Source organism: Kryptolebias marmoratus, linkage group LG24 (assembly GCF_001649575.2).
Source record: "Kryptolebias marmoratus isolate JLee-2015 linkage group LG24, ASM164957v2, whole genome shotgun sequence".
Taxonomy (NCBI): Eukaryota; Metazoa; Chordata; class Actinopteri; order Cyprinodontiformes; family Rivulidae; genus Kryptolebias; species Kryptolebias marmoratus.
This window is the reverse complement of record NC_051453.1, coordinates 16564619-16591615: the sequence shown is the minus strand read 5'-3', so window position 1 is coordinate 16591615 and position 26997 is coordinate 16564619. Positions and strand designations below refer to the sequence as shown.

Below are 26997 nucleotides of genomic sequence, written 5' to 3'. Positions count from 1 at the left end.
AGTCTGACTGAACTTGGATTATTTTGCAAAACAGAATGGGCAGCTGGTAGAGACACATTCCAAAAGACTTGCAGCTGGAGCTGGAGCATGAGGTTGGATACAAACACACACCTTTTAGATTATTTGTGATGAAATTCTAAAACCACGTATCAATTTTCCCATTTACTTAACAGTTACACACACCTTTTGTTGGTCCATTAAATAAAATGCTAGTAAAAAGCAAGTTTGTGGGTTTTCCAAGTCTCTTGAAATAAAATCTCATCTTTGCCCCTGTCTGACCCCACGGTCCCATTTGGCCCGTTTTCTATTTTTGTGCATTTTATTTTCCGTCTATCCAACTGCATGTTTCTCCGGTATTTCTTTGAGCGAGCCTTCTGTCGTGGTCCAAGAGCGAGCCGCAATTACTCACTGCCGAGTGTGTATTTCATTGCGCCCATTACCTTTGGGTGTAAGTGTGTCATCTGTCGCCCCGGCCCATGTTCCAGTTTCTCTTTGAGGGTGTGGGGAAGCTGCATCCAGCTGCCTCGCTGTGCACGCAACAATGTGGCCAGGAGACGGGGTGGGGGCTTCCATCCTTCCTTCTGAGCCATATTTTACACAGTGAACAGGTGCGTGCTCCACAGCTGTTTAAACCACAACACTGATCTTGTATTCAAGAAGCTAGGAGTTGTAACAGTTGGCAGGCTTTACAAGGAGCTGCGGCGGCGGCGACGACTCGGGGGAGTTCGAGCAGCTTTCATCTGCATATGATTGACTCAGCGGTAACATGTGATGAGATTTAAGAACTTTACATGTTTCTGATCAGTTGGGAGACGACACCGACGGCTGTAAAGCAGCTACGGCGCGCGCACATGCCGACACCTGATGAGAAGCTCATCCAGCGCCTTGTCTTTTCGTCCTCGTTTCGTTTGTTGGTAATTGTGAGCCTTTGATCCACGTCAATTTGGAGAGAAATGAAAAATAGACAGGGGTAGAAAAAAAAACGCTTCAACTAGTTTTAATTGAATAAAACTGCTTACAGAACAAGTTTCTGCTAAACTCATTTCCTCCTGACTTTGTAGCACACTCTTATAAGCAATCACAGTGCAATTTATTCCAACACAGAGAAGGATTATTATATAAACCTTTTTCAGTTCGAAGTAAAACAAAGCTTTTCACAGTTAGTTGAAGACTCTTTTACTGCCTGCCTTTTGCCTTTGTGTTTTAGCCTGTGTCTGTGTGTGCTTTTGTCTGTTAGCCAAATATCTCATGAACCATTGGACGGATTTTAATGAAACTCTCAGATAAAAATCTCTGATTGTACATCTACAACTGATTCTTGTTGGAAGTCAAACCAATTAAAGATGGCCACCAAAATCAACTGACCTAAACCCCCCCAAATGTCTGTAATTCAGTGAATTTAGCTTTAGTGTGGTAGTAGCCAAGCGTCGTCCCCAGCCCTTACTCTGTGCGCTGCATATTGGATGACATCTTTGCCTTAAACTTTGGCACGACTTTTGAAGTCAACTAATTTTATCTGTTAGTGAAACATCTCATGAACCACTGGATGGATTTTAATGACATTTTTAAAGTGCAATCATTCTATATGCATCTACAACTGATAATCGTTTGAAGGTAATCAAATTCAAAATGGCAGCCACAGCTGATCAACCTCAGCCACAGAAATAGATCTAACGCAATCATTTTTAAAGGTATTGAGCTAAGATTTGGTGTGGTAGCAGCTGAGAGCCAAGCGCAACACGTAACTTGAGTGTGAGATAGCGCATAATGTTATTTTCAAGGTTTTACAAAACTCTACATCTCAGCATGTGATGGTTTTAGTCTGAGACTCTGGCACGAGCGGCAGCGGGTGATATGCATTCCTTCAACGAACGCTCGGCCTTTAATTACAGACGCTTTAGAAGCCGGCACAGGCTTCGCCCCCTAAAAAAGTATAGCGTAAATAAAATAATTCCCACCAGCGGTAACACAGTTGTAGAATTAGATTTCACGGTGTATCCAAGTGTAGCATTTAATTTCAGCACACACGCACACATAAAAGAATAGCATTAGCTTTGAACCAGAACCGCCCTCCCCTCTTCAGTGCGTGACTGCTCCCGCGGGCTGATGCTGTAAATATCAATGTTTTCCTCACTCGACTTGTTAAATAAATGTTTGGGTTTTTTTTATATCCCACAAAAAAAAATAAAATAAATAAAAATCTCGAAGCTTGCTTGGTATTGACATTCTTGTGTAAAAGGGCTGCATCTTTAAACAACCCGGCATCAATTTGCAACATTAAGTCCCCCAGGCTAGAAAAATGCATAAAGTGCATGACGTGTGCGCTGCATGACAATGCTCCAGTCACAATGAGAAGGTTGACGTCCTCCTCCTGTAATGGACACAGCCTTTAACATGCACACATAAGTGCTTCTTCTCCTCTGCTGCTGTGTGTCAATGAATAATGCACATATTAATCTTGCAAAGTATGGAAGGTTTACTAATTAATTCAGCATTTCCCTGCTCAAGGTTATCTAATTAGAGTGGCATCTTTGTGGTCAGTAGACATGTGTAGCATTCTCAATTGCGTACTGCTGACTTTTTACCCCAACTTTTCATTAATTTATTGTGATCTTTTAACAATACCCGCCCCATGCTCTGTCAAAATTTCTTATTTGTCTGTCATCTTGGCAGGCAAAAAAAGAGTCATGTGAGACGATGAGCGGGGTCTTCATTTGTTTACACCTGTGCCGCCCTGACAACAGCTTACAGCAGTCTTAATAGGAAAGGAAAAAGTTTTAAGTTTTACTAAATATCTAGTTGACTAAGGTTTGTGATGATTTAACCCCCCTGTTGACTATTGTTCTGCAGAACCTTCTGGGATTCTTCCCGTGCAGCAGCAGGGCCAGGTGATGCCACAGCTGTCTTTGAAGCTGCAGCCCAGCCCTTGCCTAGCCGATACACTCCTGAAGAGGACGGGGGCGCACTTTGAGGAGCAGGTGGTTCTGCTGGGACTGAGGCAGGCCGCAGCTCGTGGGCGCCCTTGAGCCCTCCTCCCTTGCGCTCTTTTGCTTTTTCCAGCAGCACACGGGCGGTTTCAGAGAAGACGGCTCGAGGGTCAACAGGGGACAGGGCAGGACATGCACAATTTTCCCTCAACTCCAGAGCCTGAAACGGAGGATGCAAAATTAGACACGCACACTGCATATCTTAACTACAACCCCAATTCTAACAAAGTTGGGAACTTGTGTAAAATGTAAATAAAAACAGAACAAATTGATATGCACATGTAATAAATCCCTATTTTATTTACAATAGAACATAGTAAAGATATCAAATGTTTCAAGAAATTGCAATATTTTTTGGGAAAAACTAAGGAAATTTTACTGTAATAGGAGCAACAAAATTTATAAAAAGTGCAGACAGGACTATGATTAACAGTCATCTGTTTACCACTCGTCTTTTAACATCAGTCTGTAAACATCTAGACACTGAGGAGAGCAGCTGCTGGAGGTTTGGAGGGAATTGTGTCCCATTCTTGTTTGATGGAGGATTCTAGCTGCTGAACAGTCCTGGATCTTTGCTGGATATTTTTGTTTCATGATGGGTTAAATGTTTTAAACTGGTGAGAGGTCTGGACTGCAGGCGGGTCAGTTCAGCACCTGGACTTTTCTCTGTCTACAGGCCATGCTGCTGTAATGGATGCAGTATGAGGTTTAGGATTGTCTTGCTAAAATATGCAAGGCCTTTCTTGAAAAAGACGTCATCTGGATGGGAGAGTTTGTTGTTCTGAAACCTGTAAATACCTTTCTGCATCGATGGTGCCTTTCCAGATGTGTAAACTGCCCACACCGTAGCAACTAATGCACCCCCAAACCATCAGAGAGGCAAGCTTTTCAACTGTGTGCTGTTATTAAGCAGGATGCTCCCACTCCTCTTTAGGTGATTATATTTAATTTCAGAATTAGATGGTTCAACGCAATGTAACAAAATGGGTTGAGTCAATATGATTGTTTTTTTAAGGTTTAACTCAACTTTTCTGCAGTTCATTATTAATTAAACTAATTTTACTAGCAGAAATAAAAACATCATCTTTTAGGTTTAATCATATCAGTCTCATTGTTTCCATCAGATCATTTTTTTATTCTCTAAATTTGACACTAGAAATATAAAGTACTTCTTCCTATAACATTAACGTGATTCATGTTTTTTTTTTCCTGAAGCGTTTAAGTGATGTGGAGTGAATAAATTTGACTATTCTGAGCAAAATAAACAAACTAGCTTGGGTTCGAAACTTGACTTGGACCTTTCTAAGTGAAGTTTTAGTGTTCTCCTTATGGTAAATGGATTGTACTTATATAGCACCTTTCTAGCCAACCAGGCCACTCAAAGCGCTTTACAACACAATCTGAGCCCTCATTTCCCCATCCACCCTCACATACAGCCAACTGCTGCATCTCTACAAAGCTAATCTGACTAAATCATTCTATGAAGACTAATCGGTGCTTTAAACTCCATTCATACACCAATGGGGCACACCAGAGGCAATGATGGGTTCAGTGTCTCTGGAATCGAACCTCCAACTCTCTCATTGGAAGATGACTGCTCTAACCACTGATCCACTGTGTGTGTTCCCTTCCACAACTCAAAATCATGCCTCCCTGACATGTGAGTGTGTGTGCATGGCTATTTTGTTATGTATGTCTGTGTATTGGTCCTGTGATGGACTGGCAGCCTATTTATGGTGTTTCTCACCTCTCGCCCACTGGCCGCTGGTGATAGGTACCAGCTCCTTGTGACCCTTAACAGGATCCAGCTGATAGAGAAAAGGAATGGATGGATGTTTCTTGCGTAAACCAATCTATATCTATATGTATGTGACAGGTCTACCTTTCCACGTGGGTGACACACCATCCGTGGGCCAATATTGAATATCAATATCTGCTACTCATGACAAATGTACAAGGCTTCCTGCCATTTTTATTCACCCAACAACTAAATTGTTTCTCCTCATATTTAGCTATATTTAACATATTTGACAAGGCCTGAAACAATTATATTTATCAGTGAAACCTGATAAATCCAGTCACTTAAATTTCAAACATGTCTTAAAGACATTAAAACCTGGATGACTCTTAATTGTCTGCTTTTAAACTCAGACAAAACAGAGGTTGTGGTTTTTAGACCTGAGCAAAATGGGAACAAACTTTGCAGTCTTCCACTTCCTCTGGGTGGCATTACTTTTGTAAGTGAAAGCAAAACGCAATGATTTGCACATCTCGTAAACCCACATTTTATTCACAATGGGACATAGTAAACATATTGAATGTTTAAGTTGTACAGTTTTGTTTGTTTGTTTTTTTAAAAAAAAAAGGTCATTTTGAATTTTATGGTAGTGACACTTCTCAAAAACGTGGGGACAGAGGCAACAAAATGAAAATGTTGTCGCCCACCTCACCTTCTAGCAAACCAGCAGCTTCTGTAATCTCACTACTCTGAACAACTGCTGCAGATTTAGTCAGACAGCTCTTGTTACATTGTGTTGGTTTAGTTGCAAAACTACACATGCTTCCTACCTGCTGTTGCTATGAGATATGTGTCTGACAAAAAACTGTCATTTGTTTGGCGAAAAAAAAAAAAAAAAAACGTGATCCAACCACTTTACAGGTTACAGAAAGCGAGCCAAAGGACACGAACCACAATCACTTCACAGCATTTAAAACACATTCCCTCTCATCTCACTTACATAACTGCATACATACGTGCACTCGGCTCGCCACTCAACAGCCTCTCCCTCTCATGCTACCAGTGGATTTAATTTGCTTTGCTTAAGGATGATGAGCCCACTCGTGGAGGTGGAGTGCCCCCAGAAGAGTCGGGTTAAGTAGCTTGAGGCTGTCACCCCTTCTTCGCAAGGTCAAAAACATCACATTATGCATCACTTTCACCTGACTGAGCTCAGCTGTTAGCTGCTTCATCTGTGCAGCTATGCTGGATCAAACAGTTTGGTGTGAAGAGGGTGTGTTATTATCACTGCAAAAACAGAGAGTTTTATCAGCACACGCGCGCACGTAATGCAAGCCGATTAATACCCAACCAAACAATCTTCATCACTTCACTGCCTGTGGCTACAGTCTGGCCTTGATAACAACTGCTGCTAGAGGTCAGTGTACCACACTGGGAACAAAGTTATGCAGAAGTACCTACACACCACATGCACACACTCGATGATTGAGCCACCTGATGGACAATTAGTGGTTTACCCATCTGTTAGGCTTTTGTGCTTGGAGCATCTGAAAGTGTAATCATTTTCCACTTTTCCAACAACAGTAACACTCACTGCAAACTAAAATACTGAAAATCTCTCAGACAAAACCTCACACACACACACACATAAGACCCCAGTGCCAAACAGGTTGGGCCGATGTGTAAAATGTAAATAAAAACCCAAGGCTATGATTGGAAATGTAATAGAATCATATTTTATTCACAGTGGAACAAAGTCAACATATCAAATGTTTAAACTAAAATGTTGTATTGTACTGTAGGAAAAAATAAGGTAAGTTTGAATTTTATGAAAGCAATTCATCTCAAAAAAGTAAGACCAGGGGCAACAAAGGCTGTAAAAGTATGTGGTATGAAAAAGAAACAGCCTGAGGAGCGTTTTGCAATGAATTGGATTAATTGTCAACAGGTCAGAAAGAGGACTGGGTCTAAAAAGAGCACTTTAAAGAGGCTGAGTTTCTCAGGAATAAAGATGGGCAGAGGTTCACCGGTTTGCAAAAACTGTTTAAAATTATTGGAACAAATTCAGAATAATGTTCCCCAGTGGAAAATTGAAAATACTTTGACTCTCCCATCATCTGCAGTTCATAAAATCATCAAAAAGATTTTAAGATTCTGGAGAAATCTCTGAGCTCAAAGGACAAGATTGAAAGTCAGAACTGAATGTTTGTGATCTTTGACACCTCAGGCAGATCTGCATTGAAAAAAACAGATCTGATTCTGTTCTGGACATCCCTGCATGAACTCATGAACACTTCCTAAAACCATTGTCTGTAAACACAGCTCACTGTGCCAACCACAAATGTAGATTAAAGCTCTATCAGGCAAAGAAAAAGCCAGATTTGAACACCATCCAGAAATGCCGCCATCTTCTCTGGACCAAAGCTGATTTAAAATGGACTGAGGCAGAGTGGGAAACTGTTCTGTGGACAGATGAATTAAAATTTGAAATATTTTTTGGAATTTAAAATTTCCTCTGTACCACCCAGAGGAACCACCTAGTCTGTTATCAGCGCACAGTTTAAAAGCCTGCCTCTCTGATGGTATGGGGATGCATTAGTGCCTGTGGTACTGCCACTCCAAAACCTCCAGCAGCTGCTCTCCTCAGCTCCTAGATGTTTACAGGGGATGCTTCGCAGAGGTAAACACGGTCCTGTCCCAACTTTCTTGAGATGTGTTGTTGCCATAAAATTCAAAATTACCTTGTCATTGTATTCCATTTTTATTTACATTTTACACAACGACCCAACTTTTTCAGATTTGGGGTTGTAAATTGTAAGGATTAGAGAAGCTGGCTTTTTTTTTCTTTTTTTTTTGCAAAACCTACCATCTTAATTGCCTCTTGATGTTCTTATAGCCTTGAGATATCATTGATTGGTTGCCTTAGTGCCAGCCGCTTGCTTGGTCCTGTGAGACTGAGCTGCTAATGATAAGGCTGTTTTCTTTCAGGTCCTAGTTTCAAATCCTACGTGACATTTAGTTTAGCTGGCATCCAAGGCCCTGGCGCAGGAAAATGTTTTTTCCCTGTCTTCCTAAAACCCTGCGTCTTTTCCTTTTGTCCCTCAAGTCTTTCCTTCCTCTCCGCTCCTCTCTCCATGTCTGCAGGTGGATAAAAACTCTCCAGACACTTCATTAGTTCCATAAGACTCCATCCAACAGCTCCTAAAGCTACATGGTTTCTCTAAAACTACAGACGTGCGTACGACATTAAAGGTCTTTAGACTCTAATTTGTGGCTTGAAAGAAACACGTGAATAAAGACTGTTTTCTCCTGGGTGAGGACTTGATCAAAAACTGGTCATTGTGTGTGTGTGTGTGTATACCTGTGGTATGAGACGGTCCATCTGACTGGATCTGTTCCTGTGTGATGGGTGTGTGGACAGCCACTCGGGCAAAGTGGGTTCTCCTGTAAGTCGGTCTACGATTTCCAGCTGCTGCCAGAACACAGGACCTGCTCGCACATCTGCACAGGCCTGGGAAAGACACACACACGCACAAACACACACATTACATGAGATCCTGCTGTCTAATGAAAAACTTCAGTTCTGAGTTTCATTTAGTTTGACAACAGTGCCCTCTAGTGCCCTGCAGACTGTTTACAAGGCATGAGCGACAATCACAGGGTTCTATCATCTTAAAACAATCAGAGCAGAAACAGAAAAATAATGTTTGCATGTATCATTAAATTCAGTAAAAACGAGCACTTAACCAGCAGAGTATTGCATTTCATTAAGCTGATTGCTCATTAAAAGTACAAAAAACATGAGAAAATTCTCAGTAAAAAGCACACGCTCCATTTCTTTTTTGACAGAATTTCTTGCATTTGTGTCGATATGTTGTGTGAACAGCTTTTCTCAGTGTCTCTTTTTCTATTTTTCTTTGATTTTTATAGAATTAAAGGACCAGCCTTAGTAATAAAGTCAAGCTTTCTTCAAAGGAACCCATACAACAACATGATAAGAACACATCAGGTAAAAAGCCTTTTGAGCTTTCTGTCATCCGCATGTGGCTTAGGTGTAGTATCACCAAGCAGATTCACATATTTTTGATACTTTAAATCAAAATCAAGGAAGGGATTCTTAAAAGAGGCATTGGAGGTCATTACTACAGGCTTCAGCTTTTATTCCCTTGTGTAGGTTGAGCTCTGAAACGACTGGGTTCTACATTTTACACAATGTTAATCAATGGCCTCTTTTATTAAATGTTAGTTGCTTTCAAACCCGACACATTGAGTTTTCCGATTCCAAGTTTTCTTTTAAAACTTTGAAGTCCGAGTTTAAACAACACCTAATCCTGTTTTGGTTACATTAATACTGACAAACAAATACAGGTGATGACAAATCTGTGATTGGGACACCTTGGCAGCTAAATGCAGTCCCACTTCATCTGCCTCCGCCTCCAGTTTCCGACTGTAGGGATGGCTGAACATCAGCTGGAAAACAAAAAGGGACATTTAAGTGCGTAAAAACTTCAAGATGCCTGCACACTCTCTCGTTTTATTCCTGTCAAACCTATTGGGATTTTAATACCCCGTAGCTCCAAATATCCAAAAGAACAGTTAGAACTCACCTGTGTGAGCTTGTCCTTTGCCCATCCTCCCAGCAATGCCAGGCTGTCTCCGGGACACAAGACCCAGATGGCTGTCAGCAAAATAAGAGACAGGAGGTCCACGACATGAGACAGGCTGGCCTGTTCGGCCTAAAGGGTTGGAAGGGGGAATGATGGGAGAACAACAGAAAGCAAAGGAGCGAGACATAAATTAAAAAGAAGAGGTGAGAAGCGGAAAAGCAGAGTTTAAAAGTTTTTGGGGAGGGGAGCGAGGCCGCTGGAGTGTATCGATTGTTCTCATCTGTTTTCCGAAACGTTTTCCCCACAACAGATTTAGAGGTTTTAACAGCCAGTCCAACACAGCAAACTTACTGTGTGCTGCCGAGCTTGTCGATGCTCATTCCCCTCATCTAATTAAAATCTCCTTCAAGGAGCCCGCCCCTGAGGATCCTTTAAGACTTGAAATATCCACAACTATCATAAATATTTTGGAAGAAAATAAATGAGCTTTGTGTAAACAAACAAAAAAAAACTACAACATTTTTGGAGAATAAAAATACACAATAAATCATATTTAGTGAATGTTTGAAAGTGACTGTCAGTGATTATTTTATCAACAAATGATGCAACAGCTCTGTAAGTGATGCCACTTCAGCCTATAAACCCCTAAGATAGACCAAGAAGTCATTTTTTGTGATAAAATAACTAGTGTTTTCATTTCAGAACAAGCCATTTAATTCCCAGAAACTGTATATATTGTAATTTGGACCCCAGAACAGAAAATCTCAAAAACAAAAGCCCAAAAATGAGGCACTGTCCTGACAAAAAATTAAATAAAAACATCTCAGATCATTTGTCCAGCTATTGCTGTCTATTGATTCATGTAGTTCTTATTGTACTTATTAAATAGTAAATGGTCCACACATATTTAGACCCTTTTTTTAACTTCCCCAGCTTCTGCAAAGTGGTTTACAGTGTGTCTCATTCACACACATACTCATCCAGTGCTTTCAGTTATATGCTTTACACTCCATATACAGCCCTTTTTTTTTATTCTCAACCATACACTGATAAGCATATCGGGAGCAGTGAGGGGTTCATTGTCTTGCCTATTATCATACCAAAGCCACAACATATCTATGTTTATTTTTCTGTAAAAGAATAACAGCACAGTTGTGCACAGGAGCACTAAAAGGGACCATTTTTTTACCATATGAGGTAGGGAAAACGAAAAGTCACCAAGCTTACAGCAGGACATTAAATAAAACATATGGACTCCAACTCTTGGGACAAGTTGTACAATAAATAATGGGTAATCTAACTAGGATTAAACATGAGCTGCTGAGGGATTTGTACTTACAGAGTGTTCCAGTATAGCATGCGCCATTTCGTGTCCGAGGACAATCATAAGCTGGTCAACATCTGTTACAGACTCCAACATCCCTGTAAACATGAACACTTTCCCGTTCTACATGAAGAAAAGCATAACACGTCTGAGCCATATGTTGCTTGCAGATACTGAAATACAAGAAAAATGTATGAAAAAGGGGGTTTTATCCATCTTTGTTGTACTCACTGGCAGGACAAAGGCATTGATTTGGGGGCTTTCCACCACATGGACACTCCAGGGGACATCGGACACTTCAAGGATGTCCTTGTTCTTTTGCACCAGGAGCTCAACCGACTGCTCCACCATCTGGTGAAGAGGGTGAGTGACTGGGAGAAGATGCTCTGCAAACTCCTCCATGTACTAAAGGACAGATTAGACAAAGATTAGAAAAGTACTCTTGTCTGCCAGTTGTGTCGTTTTCTACATGATATCTACAAATCTTGTAAGAAATTGTCATTGCAGCTTAAACGAAAACACTGTCTTTAGCATTTGTCCCTTTTTCTCACGGTCTCTGACGTCAGAGCTGCCAGTTCCAAGTATGTCTCTCTGCTGAACACCAGCAGCCGGACCCGGCCTGTCACTGGAGACTCATCCAGGTGGGTTAGGAGGAGAAGGGCTGCGATCAGCAGGGCAACGCCTCCCCCTGCCGCAAGATGCCAGCGGTGCCCCAGGACCCATTGGCGCAGCAGCAGTCGGCGGTTCTGTGGCAGGGCAGTCCACCATTTCCTTATGCTCCTGCACACAGAGAGGGAGGGGGTGGGGGTGACCGCGTTTGCTTTGTCCTCAGATGTAGCTGCAGTAAGTCTTTTTAAAAACAAACTGATGTGCTGCCCGCTAACAGTGAAAACAATCACCTGAAGTGCCTTTTGTGTTGAAAGAGCAACAGCTTCCTCTTCAAAAGGCAAAGAAACATGCATAAAACACTCCCACAGCAATGTGCCACACACATAATGATCCGATATATTTTTTGTGTGAGCCCTCAAAGTGAATACTCAGGTTTTGAACTTAACCTTTTTGGATTTAAAGGGACAGTTATCTGTGCAGCCTCATGTTTGCAGAACTATGACACACCATGTTCATGTAAAACAAAATCACATAATTAATGCCTGAACATGATAAAAAAAAAGTAATGCAACAGATCCACTTTTAGGTATATAATTGCTATTGTTGATGTCAGTAGTTATCAGTAAAATTAGACATAGTCATTGCAAACTATGAAATCCAACACAAAAAGGTTATCCTGAACGACATCGATTGGTGAGGTCTGAAAGTGTTTCCTCTCGAAGTTTTACCAATGTATTTTTAAACGATTGTGAAATGTGGGTCCAATCTAAGTGTAAACAAAGAATTCATCTGAGTCCACCAGATGCTTATTGGCATAATTTACTCAACAAATCTGAGTGTAAATATGTACTAATACATCAAAATTGTCAGACTTCCTCATCCCAAATGGCTCTTCCTTGAATGTGGCCATTGTTGACCTTTTTTTTTTGTCACTTCAGCTGTCGCCCTGTATATTAACAAAAAACATGGTAGTTGGCAGCTGTTCACAAATTTTGCTAAATTTGTGAATTGTTTCTTACATTGTGATTTGTTTCTTTTATTTTTTGACTGGTCTTCATGACAGTGCAACGAGTACCTTTAAAAGATGTGCCTGGAGCAACAACAGACATGCAACTAATTGTTTTTTACTGGGTTATATAACAACTGTGTATGTACTCATATTTAAGTTCAAACACATGTTAACACTGTTTCCTACCTGCCTAGTAGTATAGCCAGGAGTTTCTGTACGGGTTTGAGAACCATCCATATGAGGGGAGCAGGCAGAGCCCTTTTAGGGGCTGAGGTGTGGAAATAGCGCCCCCTATGGGTCAGGACAGAACCTATCTGGAAACACGCCGACCGGGTGTTGCCACATGACACAAAATGTGTATTAGCGCTGACTCTGCATTGAGCAGAGAACCTTGAAAAGTTGACGGGAGGATGCACCGGACCCGTCTTCTTCGCGGGACAACCGACCTGTTTACAGCAATTAAAGTTTCGACTCACATATACGTGAAGATGAGAAAGGCGGCCATTTCTTAAAATGCTCCTACAAAATAAAGCCATTCCTATAACAGGTAACTGGGCTGGTTACACGGCGCAAGAAGACAGGAAATGTTCGTTTCACAGAAAGAAATAACTACTTTAATAGGATACAATCATTTTTAACGTGTTCTAAGTCAGTCAAGTTTATTTCTTGAAGACTACTTCCGGGTTTCAAGTGTCAAAGTCATTTGCGCTAGCCCGTAACCTTGGTTACCACTGTCCGATGGCGGCAGTACCTCGCTGTCTTTGCACCGGTCCAAATAACACCATCACACACACGAAACGACGAAACGAATACGTCCTGTTCAATCGTATTATTGCGACGCGACGCGAAAGGGCGTTTCGCAACTTTCAGTGTTAAAGAGGGAAATGTTATACGAGAACTGTCTGACGTTGCTCCTCCCAAATGATTCCCCGCAGAAACACGTCAGGGGTTTAACGTTCCCCTTCACATGAATTACGTTTCACCACAGACGCGAGGTAAAATTAAAAATAAATAGTATATGCTATTAAGTCACATTCAAAAAACAAGTTTTGACTAACGTGTTGTACATGTAAAAAAAACTATAACAAACAGATACAAACTGCAACAAAGTGTTAAAAAAAGCTTTAGGCTTCAGTTAAATTACAAAAAATAAAAATACTTTAACGGGTTTTGAGGGTGTCAAGAGTTGTTTAGGTTGTAAAGTGGAAGGACGGGTTATTCCAGAAAGTACGTGGGGCAAAAGCTCAGTATGTGATTTACTTTAAGTTCAACTAACCCAAGAATGCACTGAAAACTAGTATTTCTTAAATGGACATTATTTTTCTTCACCTTACATGGAAAAGAAACAGTTTCTTGAACAAAAATGCCCCTTGCAGAACAATAGCTAAATTCCTTCGTGAATTTGTCACTAAATAAAATACATACATTTTAAAGTATAAAAACATACTTTTATTTTAGTGTAAAAAAACAACAACAAACGAACTGGTTACATATTCATACATACCATCTCTCTCAAATGCAGGCTTGATCTACTACCATTGTGAGGACTTATAATTGACATAAAATAACTATTTTTTAGATAACCATTACCTTTACTAGATTCTAACTCTCAAGTAAGTTTTTGTAGTTATTTGGCCCAATATTCTGCTCCCAACAAAGCTGTCAGACCCCACATCTATAGTGCATTTTCAGCGTTTTTTTGATCCCACAAATACAACTAAATAAGTCCTCACATCTAGTGAAACAAGACCTCTAACATACAAACACACGCTCACACACAAGTCTGGTGGTTGAATGAGTCGAACTAAAGTCTTACAAACGTCATATAACTTAAAACTAAAAGTGTAGGTGAATAATACTGATACAAAACCTTACTGTATTTACAAAGCTGCTATAACTTTGTGGCCCAGAACAAGTTTAGTTAAGTAGATAGTTTGTCACAGTAAATAGTCGTGCTCGGTCGACAACACAGAACCTAAATGTAACACTGTGCTGCTGTCTGTCTCAGAGTCCTCCCCTCCTTTCTGAGGTCCATCCTGGCAGATCAGCTGATCGAAAGCGACGTCATCCGAATCCACTGGCTTTTCCGAATCACTTAAAGTTTTTTCTTCTTCTGTGGCTGAGAGTTGCTGCTTGGAAATAAAGTCCGACAAGAAAAGGGACTGGATCTGAGTGAGGAACAGCTCTCCCTCCCCGTCTGGAAGTGGCTCCAAGTAACTTGCCAGAGACGCCAGCATCTGCAGAGAGAGGAGATCAAGCGGACTGAATGTAAAAATACATAAAGCCATCGGACACGGAAATGTTCATACTGAAAAAACCTACTTTCTCCAAACAGGTGAGACCGGAGTCTCTCCGAAAGAGCCTGTCCATCTGCATACTCCTGCCCAACCCGAACAACAACAAACTGTTTACAGGCACTCAAACAGAAACAGTTACATAACCCATTAGGATCAATCTTATAACTCACCCGGGTGTCTGGGCATATTTCTGCACAATCCACTGAGCCCTCTTCATGGTTTGATCCCAGTCGGGGATGTCTTGTGATGACAGGAAGTTGAATCTGTAAGGCAGCTCTGTGGAGGAACAGAGAGGGTATGAAACAGCCGAAGGATAAAGGCTGTAAGTGTGTACACAAATCACTGACCTACATTGTCAGCTTGAATTTTAAAGCCTCTTGATCTAAACTGGTTTGAAGTTTTTTAGCGTGTTTATGTGTGTTTGACGTACTGTTGAGACTTGAGGGCTCCTGGCTTTCTTTTACCAACAAGCAGGTAATTTGTGAGTAGGGGGAGGGGTTAGCTGGGTCATACGGGCTCACTATCATCCCGATGAAGGGGGCTCCGCCGCGTGAGAAATAACTCTGAATCAGTGAGGACGCAGAGGATCAGACGACATTAACGTGTAGTGAATTCTGAGAGTCTTTCTATCATTTTTTACCTGAAACTGGTCCTGCGTGTTTATATCCCGCACTGATGGGTTTGGGTGGAAGGAGGGATGGGAGTGGTACCAGCCCACCACGCTGAGGCCCAGGGACGCCAGCACGTCACAGGCTTGTGTCTGAGACACCGGGTCCATCTCACACTGCAGGCCTGTGCTCACGCTGTTACACGGCTCTGCTGCGCAAACCTACAAACATTTTAAGTCATTTAAAAAAACAAAAAACAAAGCTAGTTTTCCTTACTCATTAAAACTGGTCCCTCCCAGTTCTCCTTTTACCTTCAGTACTTTTGTTTCCTCGCTGAATGTTCCACCCAGCAGACCGATGACTTCCCCTCGGGATACGTGGGCATGCTGGAGGCAGAATTGCAGCACATTTAATAAGTTTAGGATCATTGAAATAAAGTTATTCGTATTTGGCGATAAATGACAGCAAGAAAGTATCGCAGGAATACACTTAGACTAAAGTTGTGTGTAAGACATACCATATCCATGATGAGAAGAGTCTCAGCGCACACAACAACCTGGAAGGGCTCCTGAGGAAAGCAGCAAAAAAAACATCTGGTTGGATTAAACGTTTTTTATAGTCCTGCATTATTCAACACATATTTTCATGAGGAAAACATAAAAAAGACTGAATAAATGCACTACAAAGCATGCTAAAGTTTCAAACAAAGATCTGGTGTGATCTATTAGGAAAATTCCCAGAAATTACAGAAATTTGAAAAATGCTCAGAACACACACAATAAAGCTGGTTGTGAAATGGTACACGTTAAGGTTTGATTAATGGTCATGCAAAAGCTTTGACCTGAACCCAATTAAATTTAAGCCAACTGGGCTTAAAATGTTGCATGAAAACTGACAGATTCGATTGGACTTTCAAACACACAAAATGCTGATCTAGGTTTCTGCCACAAGTTTATCGACGGCAACGAAAGGATTTGGGGTTGAGGACAGTTTGCAACATTCAGTTATTTAATATTTTTGACTCTTGATTTTAGAAAACGTGAAATAAAACAAAGATGTAGCGTGTGAAATCATTTTATCCCTGAAAAGAAACAGGAAATACAAAAATGAGATTGCTAATTACTGACCTGAACATTTTCCTCAAAAGTCCTGCAGGGAATCAGCTGAAACGGATCAAAAGCCCTGGCAGACAAAGATTGTACTGTCAGTATTCCTGTACTTTTAGTTGAACACTCAAAGCGAACATCCATCAGGCTCACCCGCGGTATCTGGGCAATTTGCAGGGTTTAGGCTGCTTCTTCAGCTCCTCCCTCCTCAGAGCCAGCTCCTCAGCGCTGAGATGCTGACAAACATGTCGCCCACACAGAATCAGCGGAAACATTATGAGCTCAGAGCTGTTAAAACCTTCGCATGTCACAGAATCCCAACCTCGTACGTCTGCCCTTCCAAATCCTTGGCGTCGCACCAGTTCCCCCAGACGTCACGCACTCGCCTCCTCCTGGTCCGCTACAACCAATCGGACGTTAGCTCAAGCCTGCCAAGGTGTGCGGCGGCTGACAAGAGTCTGGCGCGTTTGGTGGGTACCTACCATGCTCTGCAGTCTCTGAGCGAGCTGATAGGCCTCCAGCACATCTTTGCCCTCCTTTTGCTTAGAACGGTCCACCACTTTTGGGCGATTATACACGGCTTGCTCTACAGAAAAAAAAAAAAGTCAAAAATGGAAGCAACAAACAAAGCAGAAGAAATTGAAATAAAATCAAAACTCCACAGGGTTACCACAGTTGAAGTTGATGGCTCCAATGAGCTCCAGGTAGGTGTGTATTCTCCCAATGCAGTTGACGTCTCCACAGTTCTTCAGACCAGGGCGCACTGATGTCTTGTTTAGATACTTGGGTTTGCTCTTCAGCCTAAAGGACACGGACAGCAACAGTCACTTCTTCAATAAAGCTGTGGTGAAACTAGCTACCAAACCTACACTGCTGAGGAAAAAGATAAAACCCCCCCAATCAAATCTTAAGATGGCCCAACAACATATTCAACATATTTAGCCAGGCAGTGTTTGTATAATCTGCGGTACCACTGATCCAGGATGTAGTTTCTAATCTTCAGGTATCTTTCTGGGGTTTTCGACGGTCGTCCCTCAAAGAACTCAGGGATGGCTTGTTTCTCGTCCTCGGTGATCGCTTCTGTGTCCATCTCGATTTCCTGCTCGGGGGCCTTGAGTTCCTCCTCTTCTTCATCCTCCTCCTCTTGCTCCTCCTCTTGGGTTTTATTTGGTTCATGATCCTCATTCTTATCAACAGGATCTGTGAGGCAACAAAGCACGTGTATGATCACTATATTTAACAGATAATGACAAAAGAAAAAAGTGCTGTCTAAATGTGGATTACCTGTGGTGTCGCAATCAGCTTCGCTCGGTGTATCAGTCTGTGCTGAAATGTCACTCTGGGAGCTTTGGCCTCCGTCTGCATCAGACCCCTGTTTTTGAGGATTTCCTGTCTCGTCGTTTTCAGTTTTTCCACATTCCTCAGTGCAAACAAGGGAAGACAAGCTTTGAGGACTTTGCAGAGAAAGTGAGCTGTGGCAGATTTGGTCCTTATTCTCGTGGCTGCTCTCAGCCTCAGTCAGGCTGGCTTCTGTTTGCTCTTCTGTGGGACTTTCTGATTGAATCCTAGTCTCTGTCTGCTGCTCTGGCCCACATACCTCACGTTTGGTGTCTGCCCCTTCATCGTCGCTCAGGTCATCAGTGATGTCTACATCCTCGTCATCAGAAAGCCTCTCTATGCGGACAGCATTGGTCAAAGTGGACGCACTGCTGGGGGTGAGCTGATGAGGTTGCGGGTGTAGCTCAGGACCTGTAGAGGGAGCTGCAGCTTTGGGTTCTGATTTTTCCTTCAGTTTAAAGAAAGAGGAAAACAAAAAAAGTTTAGTTACAGAAAGAAATGTGTTTGGACATCCTGGTTGCTACCAAGAAGCAGCACAACATATGCAGATCATCTCACCTTGTGTTTGAAATACTGTTTGGCATAACTCTTCACCTGAAGAACACTACGTGTGCCCACCAGCTTGGCAATCTTAGTCCACCTTCGACTAAATTGGGCCTGCAAAAATTAAAAATAAAAAAGACAGTTTGAACTATTGGAAAATTATTGGAAAATTATTCAAACTTGCATAACAATAATGTCTGATACCCAGTGGAATTTCCCAAGAGTTGTGAAATTCCACTAGTTTTTATGTACTAGTTTTTATGTAATCATCAATTTTTTATGTAGTTTTTATGTAATTATGTAATCATCCTAACAAAATGCAACAATCACAAGAAAAATGACTTGACTTCCTAACAAGGTGGCTTATATGGAGAAGCCATTAAACCTGCAAATCACCCCAGCAATAACGCTTCAGCGGCACGTTTACAAAAACAGCTTACCAGTCCTTCTTCAAAGAGCTCTTTTTCCTGTTTGGACCAGCGGGAAGATGAAGCGGACGCTGAGGTTGAGCTCTTTGAAGGAGACCTGAACATTTAACAGAGAGGAGAGTGTGAAATGATAACCAATAAATTCAGGACTCAGTGTACCGCTGAAGAAGAGACGAGTTTACCTACTTCTTCACTTTAGGCTTTTTGTTGGAATCACTGTGCAACACGTTGTCAGGAATCCCCTTTCCTGTCAAATAATATCTTCAAGGACAGTTCAGGGCTTTAAAATGCTGGTATTTTAGAGGTTTAAAAACTAAAATAAAAAGTACTGGTCTAAGCAGTGGAGTCAAGTTTTAATTCAGAGGCATTCACGTCCAACTTGGAGAACTGGGTCATACATAAATAGCAACTTCCCATCATCTAGAACCATATTTTCAGAATATTTTAAATACGTGTCTGTTTGTTTGTTTGTTTTTAGAACAGTTTTAAGTGTTAGCTGAACATAAAATATACATGAGAAGCAGCCAGTTGAATTTTAAAGTGCATTCAGATACACACCAAATATTAACCCAAACTGAGTGGACTGAACTTCCCAGCTTCATCATACAGCTGTGGCTCAAATATATCTACAGTACATCTATATATCAACCATGCATCTACAACAAAAGCATGGTGTCAGGGTACAGTAGGTTTGAATTAGAGAATTCATCTGCAAAGGCTCTGATGCTGAGTGAACGTTTTTTGTGTCTTTGGACAACAAACATAAAACATATTTAACATTAATAGTTTCATTGTTTACTAATATCTTCAAAATCATATACTGATTATGTAATTATCTGCTTTTTATTGCAAGTGTTTACTAGCTCTTTATTTTTGTTTTTATCTATTAGGATTTATCTTTAAAGTAAAGATATATGTGTTTACTTCAATGTGCAAAAGATGGATCTGCCTGCTTATGCTACTTGTCTTTATTTTGCACAATTTGAACAGCCATTTTCTATGAAAGGCACCTGCACAACCTGTCAGCAAATGCAGTGGTTAAAGGATACTGTTCCTCCAGCAGCATCCTCTCTATCACCTCTCTGTTCTCGGGGCTGATGGAGCTGTCCAACTCCCAGGGCTGTAAAACAAGACTCGGAGTCAGGAAAAACCTCCCGCAGTCACACTTGAGGGACAGCGGGACTTTATGAGCTCATACCAGCATCCAGGAGCTACCTTTCCCCGCAGACTGGATGAACTGCTCCTGGACTAAACCCCCTGTGTCCAGCTCACTGCAACATCAGGAAAAAAAAAAAAAGAAATGCAGAGTTGTGATGCGGAGAACAAAACACGCCTCCATCACAGCTAGCTAACATGAGCCGCGGGACGGGAAACAGCGCCGCTCAGCAGCCTGAACGGAAACACGCGGCACTAACAGACAGCACGGATGTGATTTAACCAGAATGAGTCCGTGTTTCTACCTGAAATTGCTCTCAAAGTCGTCTCCTTCGATGTCAACATCCACTTCGTCCTCCATATTGTTGAGCAAACGTAAACAGAGAAGTCCGAGCGCCGGAAAAAGTGTCCAGCTTTGCTCACAGCGACACCTGGTGGCTTGATGGACGAATTTCACACAATTTAGTGTTTTGTACTGATGTCTGCCTCTGAATTTATTTCACCTTTAAAATGACTGCACTGGGTGTTAAAACCTATTTTATAAGAAACATTAGCACTACAACTTTTTTTAAGCTCCTTCTACTAAAGCAGAGACAGCTTGAATACAGAATTTCACCTTTAAAAACAATGATATTTTAATGACAAGAGAAGGAAAATAGTAAATGGACCATATTTTTTCACTCAATTGCTTACACTACAAGTTACGATTACACACCAATTCACAGATGGGGGACCAACTCGCTGACTGGCAGACCATCACTTTTCTGTTTAGGTTATCCCCTGAGTTAAAAGCACCAATGCACCATTGAGAAAAAACAAGTATTATGAGGTAATATTCAGTGCAGCAAGCACTAATTTGTTAATTAATAAAAGGTACGCATTAAGCCTTACTTTTTTGTGTATAAATTTAATAAAACCGTTTATAATAAGGCATCAGTGTACAAGATTGAGTCTACTCCAAAATCATATCAAGTTAAGTTTCAGGAATTTTTGAATCTGTCTGTATGTACAGTATATATTAATGAAGTCATGTTCTTCTTGTCCAGATGAGTGTTGCTAAATAAAGCTGGTTTTGATTTGATGTAACTGTATGGTCTTTCAGATCACAAAGGTTAAACAGCTCATGGGCAGGGTGAAAGGAATCTCACACAATACACAAGGTTTTATTCTTGCGTCTCAACTTGGAATGATCTCTAAGGAGGGGAGTAAGACCCCGATGACCATCTCACCTATTTTTTACCAGGCATTACAGAGTCTTCTTGTCAGTCGCTTAAAGTCACTGTTCCAAAGTGTTTTGCACCTTGTCAGGTTGTTCTCAGTTGTACCCTAGCATCAGGTGTTTAGGACAGAAAAGGGATTTCTCTCTTGCTTTATTTAGTCTGCTGAGGAAGTGTATTCTCTCCTAAATTTGCTTGGTTTTAGTGTGTGGTGTTGACTCAACTAATCAGCCTTTTCCCCCCCAACATTCAGAATCAATTCTTAAGTTTTCTTAACTTTCAGAGATAGATTGTTTCTACACCAGAACAAATTTCATCAGTAAACCCAATGGGTTGATTTGGCAGTACAGTTGTGTATCAGCAGAAGAAAAAAAAAGTAAAATAGGCACCCCACCTATGGACCCCTTTGCTCAGCTCGATGAAGCGTAATGTCATACCTCCAACTCGTACTGTCTGGTGCTTTTTTATGTTTAAACCTACAACTCTGTCACTGATCAATTCATTTAGGAATGTAATCTTTGAATCCAGTTTATCTTGGGGTATTTTAACCCAAATGCTATCTCTTCTGTTGAAACTAACCTTTTCAACACCCTGTTTGCAGGAAAGTAAATAATCGTCAGGAAACTTGTACTAGCCTTGACTTTAAAATCATACAATAGTATATTGCATGGTTTTTTGCGAGACAGAAAATGTATTTTGACACAGAAGGAACAACACTGTAATCCTTAGTAGAAATTTAAACCGGGATGATGAGTTTGCCAACCAAGACAGGTGATTTTCCCGTTTTTGGTACTGTAGTGTTGCAGCAAACTAAAAAAATTATATAAATACCAGTTTTGTCTTTTTTTTAGCTGATAAAATCATTCCAAAACAACATTATCTTGATTATGGCAAAGATTAAACATAAAAAAAAACAAATTCACATTTAAAAGTTAACTAGAGGTCAAGTAAACAAAAAAAAAAAATTCATTCAGACACAAAATGAAAGACAACGACAACAAAAAAGTTTTATTTAGAAAGAATTCACAGTTTCTAATGGCACTACAGTTTTTGTAGCAACTCACTCCTGCTCAAAAATACTGTGCAGCTCTTCAGAGTACTCACAGAGAAAAACAGGGAGGGAGACAAAGTAAAGACAGCACTTGACAAAGTAGAAAAAAAGAAAGGCATGAGGAGTCATACAAAGTGCGCAATGAGCATCTAGAAAGTCCTTGCAAGTGCTTCCTCCCCATTTGGTGAGTTATAGGTTTAAGAAGGTTCCAAGTAGTCTTTCTCTTTACACAAACACAGACGAGACAAACAAATAATCTCCAAAGCATACAGGTATACACATACAAATTCAGAAAAAAATGGTTAGGGGAAAAAAGAAATTAAAATTAAAAAAATTAAGGATTTGCTCAGCTTGTGGAACACGTAATCCCATTAATAGTGTTGCAAATCGGATCAATCTTTCCTGTATTCCCTTTATTCAACAACAACTCACTTCCCCTGTGTAAAACACCGGGGTCATTCAATAAACGCGTGGGATCGAAGAGCAACAGTGAGTGAATACGAAACTAACGGAGCGTAACGTGAGGGTGAGAATGCAGAAGGATGAGGGGGAAAAAAAACAACAAAGATTGGAGTGTTTAAAGCAAGCGAGCTCATTCAGTGTCAGACAGAGGCATGCAGCAAGGGCCAGAGGCGGCTAACAAAACAGAGGAAGCTGTAAAAGCCGGATCTAATTGGTAACGATGGAGGAGAACAAAAAACATGATCTGAATTCTGTCTCAGTCAAAATGTACACAACACCAACCACAAAGAGCCAGTCAGAAAGTACATAAGGATGGGAAAAAAACAACAACAAAATGTTTACAATTCATCTTTTAAAACCAAAGAATGAATACCCTGCCTTCAGTCACAAACCTAACCCTAACCCAGCCGTCGCATCCAGAGAAGATGCACAAACAAGCGGAAACAATACGCAACAATGTCCAACTACCCAGCAGCTCCGAACAAACAGAAACAGCAGCGTTTTGATCCTGGTAAACCCAAAAGCTTCCAAATCAGTACAGGAAGTTCAGCTGGAAACACTATTCGAAGATTTTCTAAAGTGAAAATCCAAGATAAAATGTAACAAAGGAAGGTGTGTTTTTGAGCCATTCACCATGACTGCATGTGCCAGCTCTACTGACTAGTATTTCTCTGAAACAAACTTGCTTAAATAATTTACTGTGACCCTGTAGAACCGGCAAACCAGTGCCTCGGTTTGAAATAAATAGATAGATAAATAAAACTGGTCTGTCACACGCATCTGCAGGGTCCCGATAGCTGTGCAGGTGAAAACAACTAAACATTCAACTCTGGTACCAAACCTAAACACAACACTGGGCCCTTAAAAGACACAATCCCACCCTACTGGTTGTGAGGTCATTTAAAAGAAATCACACCAGCTTTATTAAAAAGAGTCATGGCTCAGTTTAGAATTACTGGAATAAAAACCGGACCCAGTTTGCCTCTGGCCTGTTTCTTGTTTATCTTCGTCACTGAAACAGAAATAATAATGAAAAAAAAATTTAAAAAGAGCATAGGTTTTTATACAAAGCTTTTGGGCCCAGCCCAAATAACCCAGTAGGGGGAATGATTCATTGGGAGCTCATAGGATGTGCCGACTGCTGCTGCTGCTGCACTTTTATTGTGTGGTTAAATACACCAACTAAAAGGGCAACGGTTTTTAGACCATGATCCCACCAAACAAGACTATTTTCTTCATTCGGCTCCTGTGGTTGGTTTGGAACAGAGTGACAGACACACGGGATGATCACATTAAAGGTGCACAATGAAATCTTAACACTCTGGTCCCACACCTGCAGTCAGACAGGATAGATGAGATTTTAAAAAATGGAAACAGAAGACAGAAGGAAACGGGGATGAGAGAAGAACCTTGTCGTGCTCCTCGGTTCTCTCACGTTGACGCTTTTCATCTAAAACAGCAGCCTAATACTTGAAGGAACGTAGAGTTCTTCTCACTGTGCTCAGAGTGGGAGAGAAATATTCACTGACATTTGGGGACAATGTGCTTATCCAGAAGAAAAACAACAACTTCCGATGGAGCTGATGTACACCGATGTGTCTCTTCTCACCATAGTGTTTCTCTTTGCGCATCGACAATTCTCTAAACCTTTAAAGTTTTTAACAATTTAAAATGTCTAGAACAGAAATAAAGGCACATAACCGTAAACAGTTCTTTGACAGGAGTGGACAGGGGCTGGGTGATGTCGAGCTAATGCTGCTAAATCCACTTCAGTTCAATGGAGAGCCTGGGTGCTCATGGGAAATGTGGTTCTTTGGGATTGCCTAGAACAAAGTCTCCACATACGTCTGCTACCATCAAGTGAACAGAATGTTGCGTGGTTTCAGACATGTCCGGTGATGGCTGTCACCCCAATGGTCCCAACACTGATCTCCTTGTTTCCCTTCATAAGCTGCTGCAGACTGGGCAGAGAGCTGATGCCTCCCCCTGGCTCATGAGGGAACTGCAGCTCCGTCTGTCGAGACTTCCGCCGCTTCATCGAGCGCTTCTCCTGGCGGGACTTAGCAGGGGGCTGGCTGAGGGGGAAAGAGAGGCCGTGGCCGTTGCACATGCTAGCGAGGGGGAAGATGGGAGAGGGCGGGGGGAGGCGGCTCGTGTACGACTCCTCTGAATGGGTGGACGAGCTGCAGCTGCTGGTTTCTGAGGGGACCTCTTTAGAGGAGCAAGGGGGCAAAGGTGACACTTCGTTTGGAGCTGGAAGAGGAGGCGGCAGGGGAAGAGGAGGGGGAGGGGGAGCAGGTAGGGCAGGGGGAGGAGGTGGAGGCGCAGGGAGGCTCGGGTGGAAGCCATTACACTTCACGTTTCCGTTGGCGAGGGTCAAAGAGCGATCGAACGGTTTCAGGGTCTCAACTTTGTCCAGGGACTTTGTCTTGCCACGTTTTTTCTACAAAGAAAAACACAACAGAGGAAGCAATCATTTTTCGAACACCTCAAAGACAGCAAAGATAAATCTAATAATTAATGTCGGGACATATTAACGATTTTAATTCTACACACTGATAAAAAAAACAGATCAGAGCCAGATGGAAACGTTTAAATAGGACTAACAGAACAGAGTGTGTAAAACGCCAGTTTTACTGCAAACACCTAAACTTTTTACAACTGACTCTAGTGCTGCACTGTAAAAATCACTTTGTGCTTTATTCAGCTCACGACAAATGGTCTGTGAGGTGAATTAGTCATGTAGTACTAACAGTGTCAGCAGAGAAAGTGGGACCTGAAGTGGGCTGAAACTCAACACTCTGATCTCTTGTCTTGGCCACTCCACTGGCCTCAGAAATCTGACCAGGAAGTGACTCCCTGCTCTAACACACTTACTGCACAGACTGACTGACTGACTGACACGAGAGAATACACAGCACTTATGTAAGGGGGGCCGTCACAGCCAACAGACACTGTACCTTTTTCTCTGGAGAAAACCTTAGAGGTTCTACAATGTACAAGTCATCTGGACCTACTGGGGAGGGGAGAGAGGGGGCAGGTTAATGATGGAATGGCAAACAGGAATACATACATGTAACGAGCATGAAGTGACCTTGCAAGTAGTTTCATTTTCTTTTCTTTTCTTTTTTATTTATTATGGTTGGACAAGAAGCAAGCACAAAAAATTTGACATTAGGCTGAAATCACAACAAATATATATAAAAAAAAGAGTTAGTTCGGTACCGATTTCTACTTGCAAATGTCTACCATGAGCAAGGAAAAGCATTGTGCTCCATTATTACACCCCTGAAGCCTGCATGTGGACATAAGCTGGCAATGACAGCCTCTCAGCCTCAAGGGCAAAACCTCTCTCACACATGCACACAGAGCTGAGGAATAATGAACAGCAGGGGGAGTTTTAGGTTTCTGAAATCAAAGCCTTGGTTCTTTCCTTGGTTACGCCAGCCGTTCGCTGTGACTGAGTGTTGCTTTAGGCTCCGGCTTTTATGAGGCAAAAGCAAAGGTTTATAGAGTGAGAGGCGAACAAAATAAGTAAAGATTGCTTAATGCTTAGCGGTAACAGGATCTGCGGTGCCTGAAAGCAGCTGGCCTGAAAGGTGCGAAAGATCTATGCAGTTTGCGATGACTGTGGTTTCAAGTGTCAATGATGCCGGCAAAGAGGTTCACAGTGAATGGAAATAGAAAGGTAAGTTGGGGGAGAAACTTGGGTCTTGTGTGTGTGTGTGTGTGTGTGTGTGTGTGTAAGATGAGTGGTCTCACCTTCTGTAGAGGAAAGCTGAAATGACTTGGAGCGGACAAGTGGGCAGGTCACCCTGCGCCTCAGGCTCATGTCGTCATAGGATGAGAAGCATCTGATAAGAATAAACATGACTGACATTTACAATGGGCTGTTCACGCTATGTAGTTAAGCTTCTAATAGTGGCAGGACAACAGGGACGGCATTTGACAAACAGAAAACCGGAGCACGGAGGGCTCCAAAAATTTCCAGGAATTGCATAACAACGAGCTCGATTTCAAAAGCCCAATCCGGGAACAATGAAGCACTTCTGGGAGATTTAAAATGCCTCACCTACATAAACAGAGCACCCCATTCATTGGAAGCGTTTGTGTGTGTGTGTGTGTGTGTGTGTTTTAGAGAAAGACGGAAGCAAACCTCTTGGGGCTGGGGTAGTGGTTGCTCTTGGGAAGGGCAACGGTGGTGGTCTGGGGGCTAAGAGAGGAGCTGCGGCAGCACTGCAGACACAGCAGGAGCCCCAGGAACAGACACAGAACCAGAGAGACCACCAGGTAGGTCTGACGGTCCGAAACCTGCGGAGGACATGTTCAGTGGATCATTTGTACAAGAACAATCGAAGTACTCCAAAAACTTTTCGATTTAAAAACCTTTCAAACCTTGTATGTCTTATATTATGTATTCAGGGGATAATTTACTTCCCAAAAGAGTGTCAGCAAAAAGTCTGACAAACATCATAAATTGAAAACAAATGTTTGTGGCAGGGACTGTAATCATGCATT

At 41.7% G+C, this 26997-nt stretch overlaps 3 protein-coding genes across 9 annotated transcripts in view; all 3 read right to left on the bottom strand.

Moving 5' to 3' along the window:
* Positions 1-971: 971 nt before the first annotated feature.
* oma1 (OMA1 zinc metallopeptidase) lies at positions 972-13200 on the bottom strand. 2 transcript variants are annotated; one of them, XM_037974252.1, is made up of 9 exons: positions 12461-12655; positions 11556-11593; positions 11208-11436; positions 10888-11061; positions 10672-10779; positions 9333-9461; positions 9121-9195; positions 8087-8236; positions 972-3147 (listed from the first exon to the last, which is right to left on the bottom strand). In XM_037974252.1, the coding sequence occupies exons 1-9, from the start codon at positions 12509-12511 to the stop codon at positions 2821-2823; spliced, it is 1281 nt and encodes a 426-aa protein (XP_037830180.1). In that variant the 5' UTR covers positions 12512-12655; the 3' UTR covers positions 972-2820. The 2 variants fall into 2 exon arrangements, with proteins under 2 accessions (XP_037830180.1, XP_017284345.1); XM_017428856.3 differs by lacking the exon at positions 11556-11593 and having other exon boundaries at positions 12461-13200.
* A 500-nt stretch (positions 13201-13700) lies between these two features.
* mysm1 (Myb-like, SWIRM and MPN domains 1) lies at positions 13701-20192 on the bottom strand. 3 transcript variants are annotated; one of them, XM_017428733.3, is made up of 21 exons: positions 20055-20192; positions 19793-19865; positions 19644-19714; positions 18781-18855; positions 18607-18691; positions 18182-18280; positions 17883-18071; positions 17570-17705; positions 17257-17485; positions 16956-17086; positions 16768-16871; positions 16608-16685; positions 16439-16521; positions 16307-16361; positions 15697-15747; positions 15491-15565; positions 15212-15400; positions 15002-15134; positions 14742-14847; positions 14597-14654; positions 13701-14511 (listed from the first exon to the last, which is right to left on the bottom strand). In XM_017428733.3, exons 1-21 carry the CDS (start codon positions 20108-20110, stop codon positions 14212-14214), a joined length of 2376 nt encoding a protein of 791 aa, XP_017284222.1. In that variant the 5' UTR covers positions 20111-20192; the 3' UTR covers positions 13701-14211. The 3 variants fall into 3 exon arrangements, with proteins under 3 accessions (XP_017284222.1, XP_017284223.1, XP_037829948.1); XM_017428734.3 differs by having other exon boundaries at positions 17570-18071; XM_037974020.1 differs by having other exon boundaries at positions 17570-18071; positions 19810-19865; positions 20055-20069.
* Positions 20193-21948: 1756 nt separating this feature from the next.
* suco (SUN domain containing ossification factor) overlaps positions 21949-26997 on the bottom strand; it is a 37227-nt gene continuing 32178 nt past the window's right edge. For 3 of the 4 annotated variants that reach the window (XM_037974016.1, XM_037974019.1, XM_017428814.3), the window contains 4 exons: positions 26636-26790; positions 26242-26333; positions 25440-25495; positions 21949-24922 (listed from right to left, as the gene is read on the bottom strand). In XM_037974016.1, the coding sequence (XP_037829944.1) occupies positions 24362-24922; positions 25440-25495; positions 26242-26333; positions 26636-26790 (864 nt within the window). In that variant the 3' untranslated portion in view covers positions 21949-24361. The remainder of the gene's footprint in view (positions 24923-25439; positions 25496-26241; positions 26334-26635; positions 26791-26997) is intronic. The other variant, XM_037974018.1, reaches the window with a different exon arrangement.

What these genes read in the sequence shown, in the direction of transcription:
- oma1 (XM_017428856.3), bottom strand. Translation starts at nt 12,810, where the DNA reads ATGGCTTTATTTTGTAGGAGCATTTTAAGAAATGGCCGCCTTTCTCAT. An exon ending in CAGCTCTGACGTCAGAGACC is followed by an intron (nt 11,062 to 11,207) that starts GTGAGAAAAAGG and finishes TCTGTCCTTTAG; the next exon opens with TACATGGAGGAGTTTGCAGA. An exon ending in TGGACCGTCTCATACCACAG is followed by an intron (nt 3,148 to 8,086) that starts GTATACACACAC and finishes CCTCCGTTTCAG; the next exon opens with GCTCTGGAGTTGAGGGAAAA.
- mysm1 (XM_017428734.3), bottom strand. Translation starts at nt 20,110, where the DNA reads ATGGAGGACGAAGTGGATGTTGACATCGAAGGAGACGACTTTGAGAGC. An exon ending in CTCAGAGACTGCAGAGCATG is followed by an intron (nt 16,686 to 16,767) that starts GTAGGTACCCAC and finishes GATTGGTTGTAG; the next exon opens with CGGACCAGGAGGAGGCGAGT. An exon ending in CTTTTGAGGAAAATGTTCAG is followed by an intron (nt 15,748 to 16,306) that starts GTCAGTAATTAG and finishes TGCTTTCCTCAG; the next exon opens with GAGCCCTTCCAGGTTGTTGT.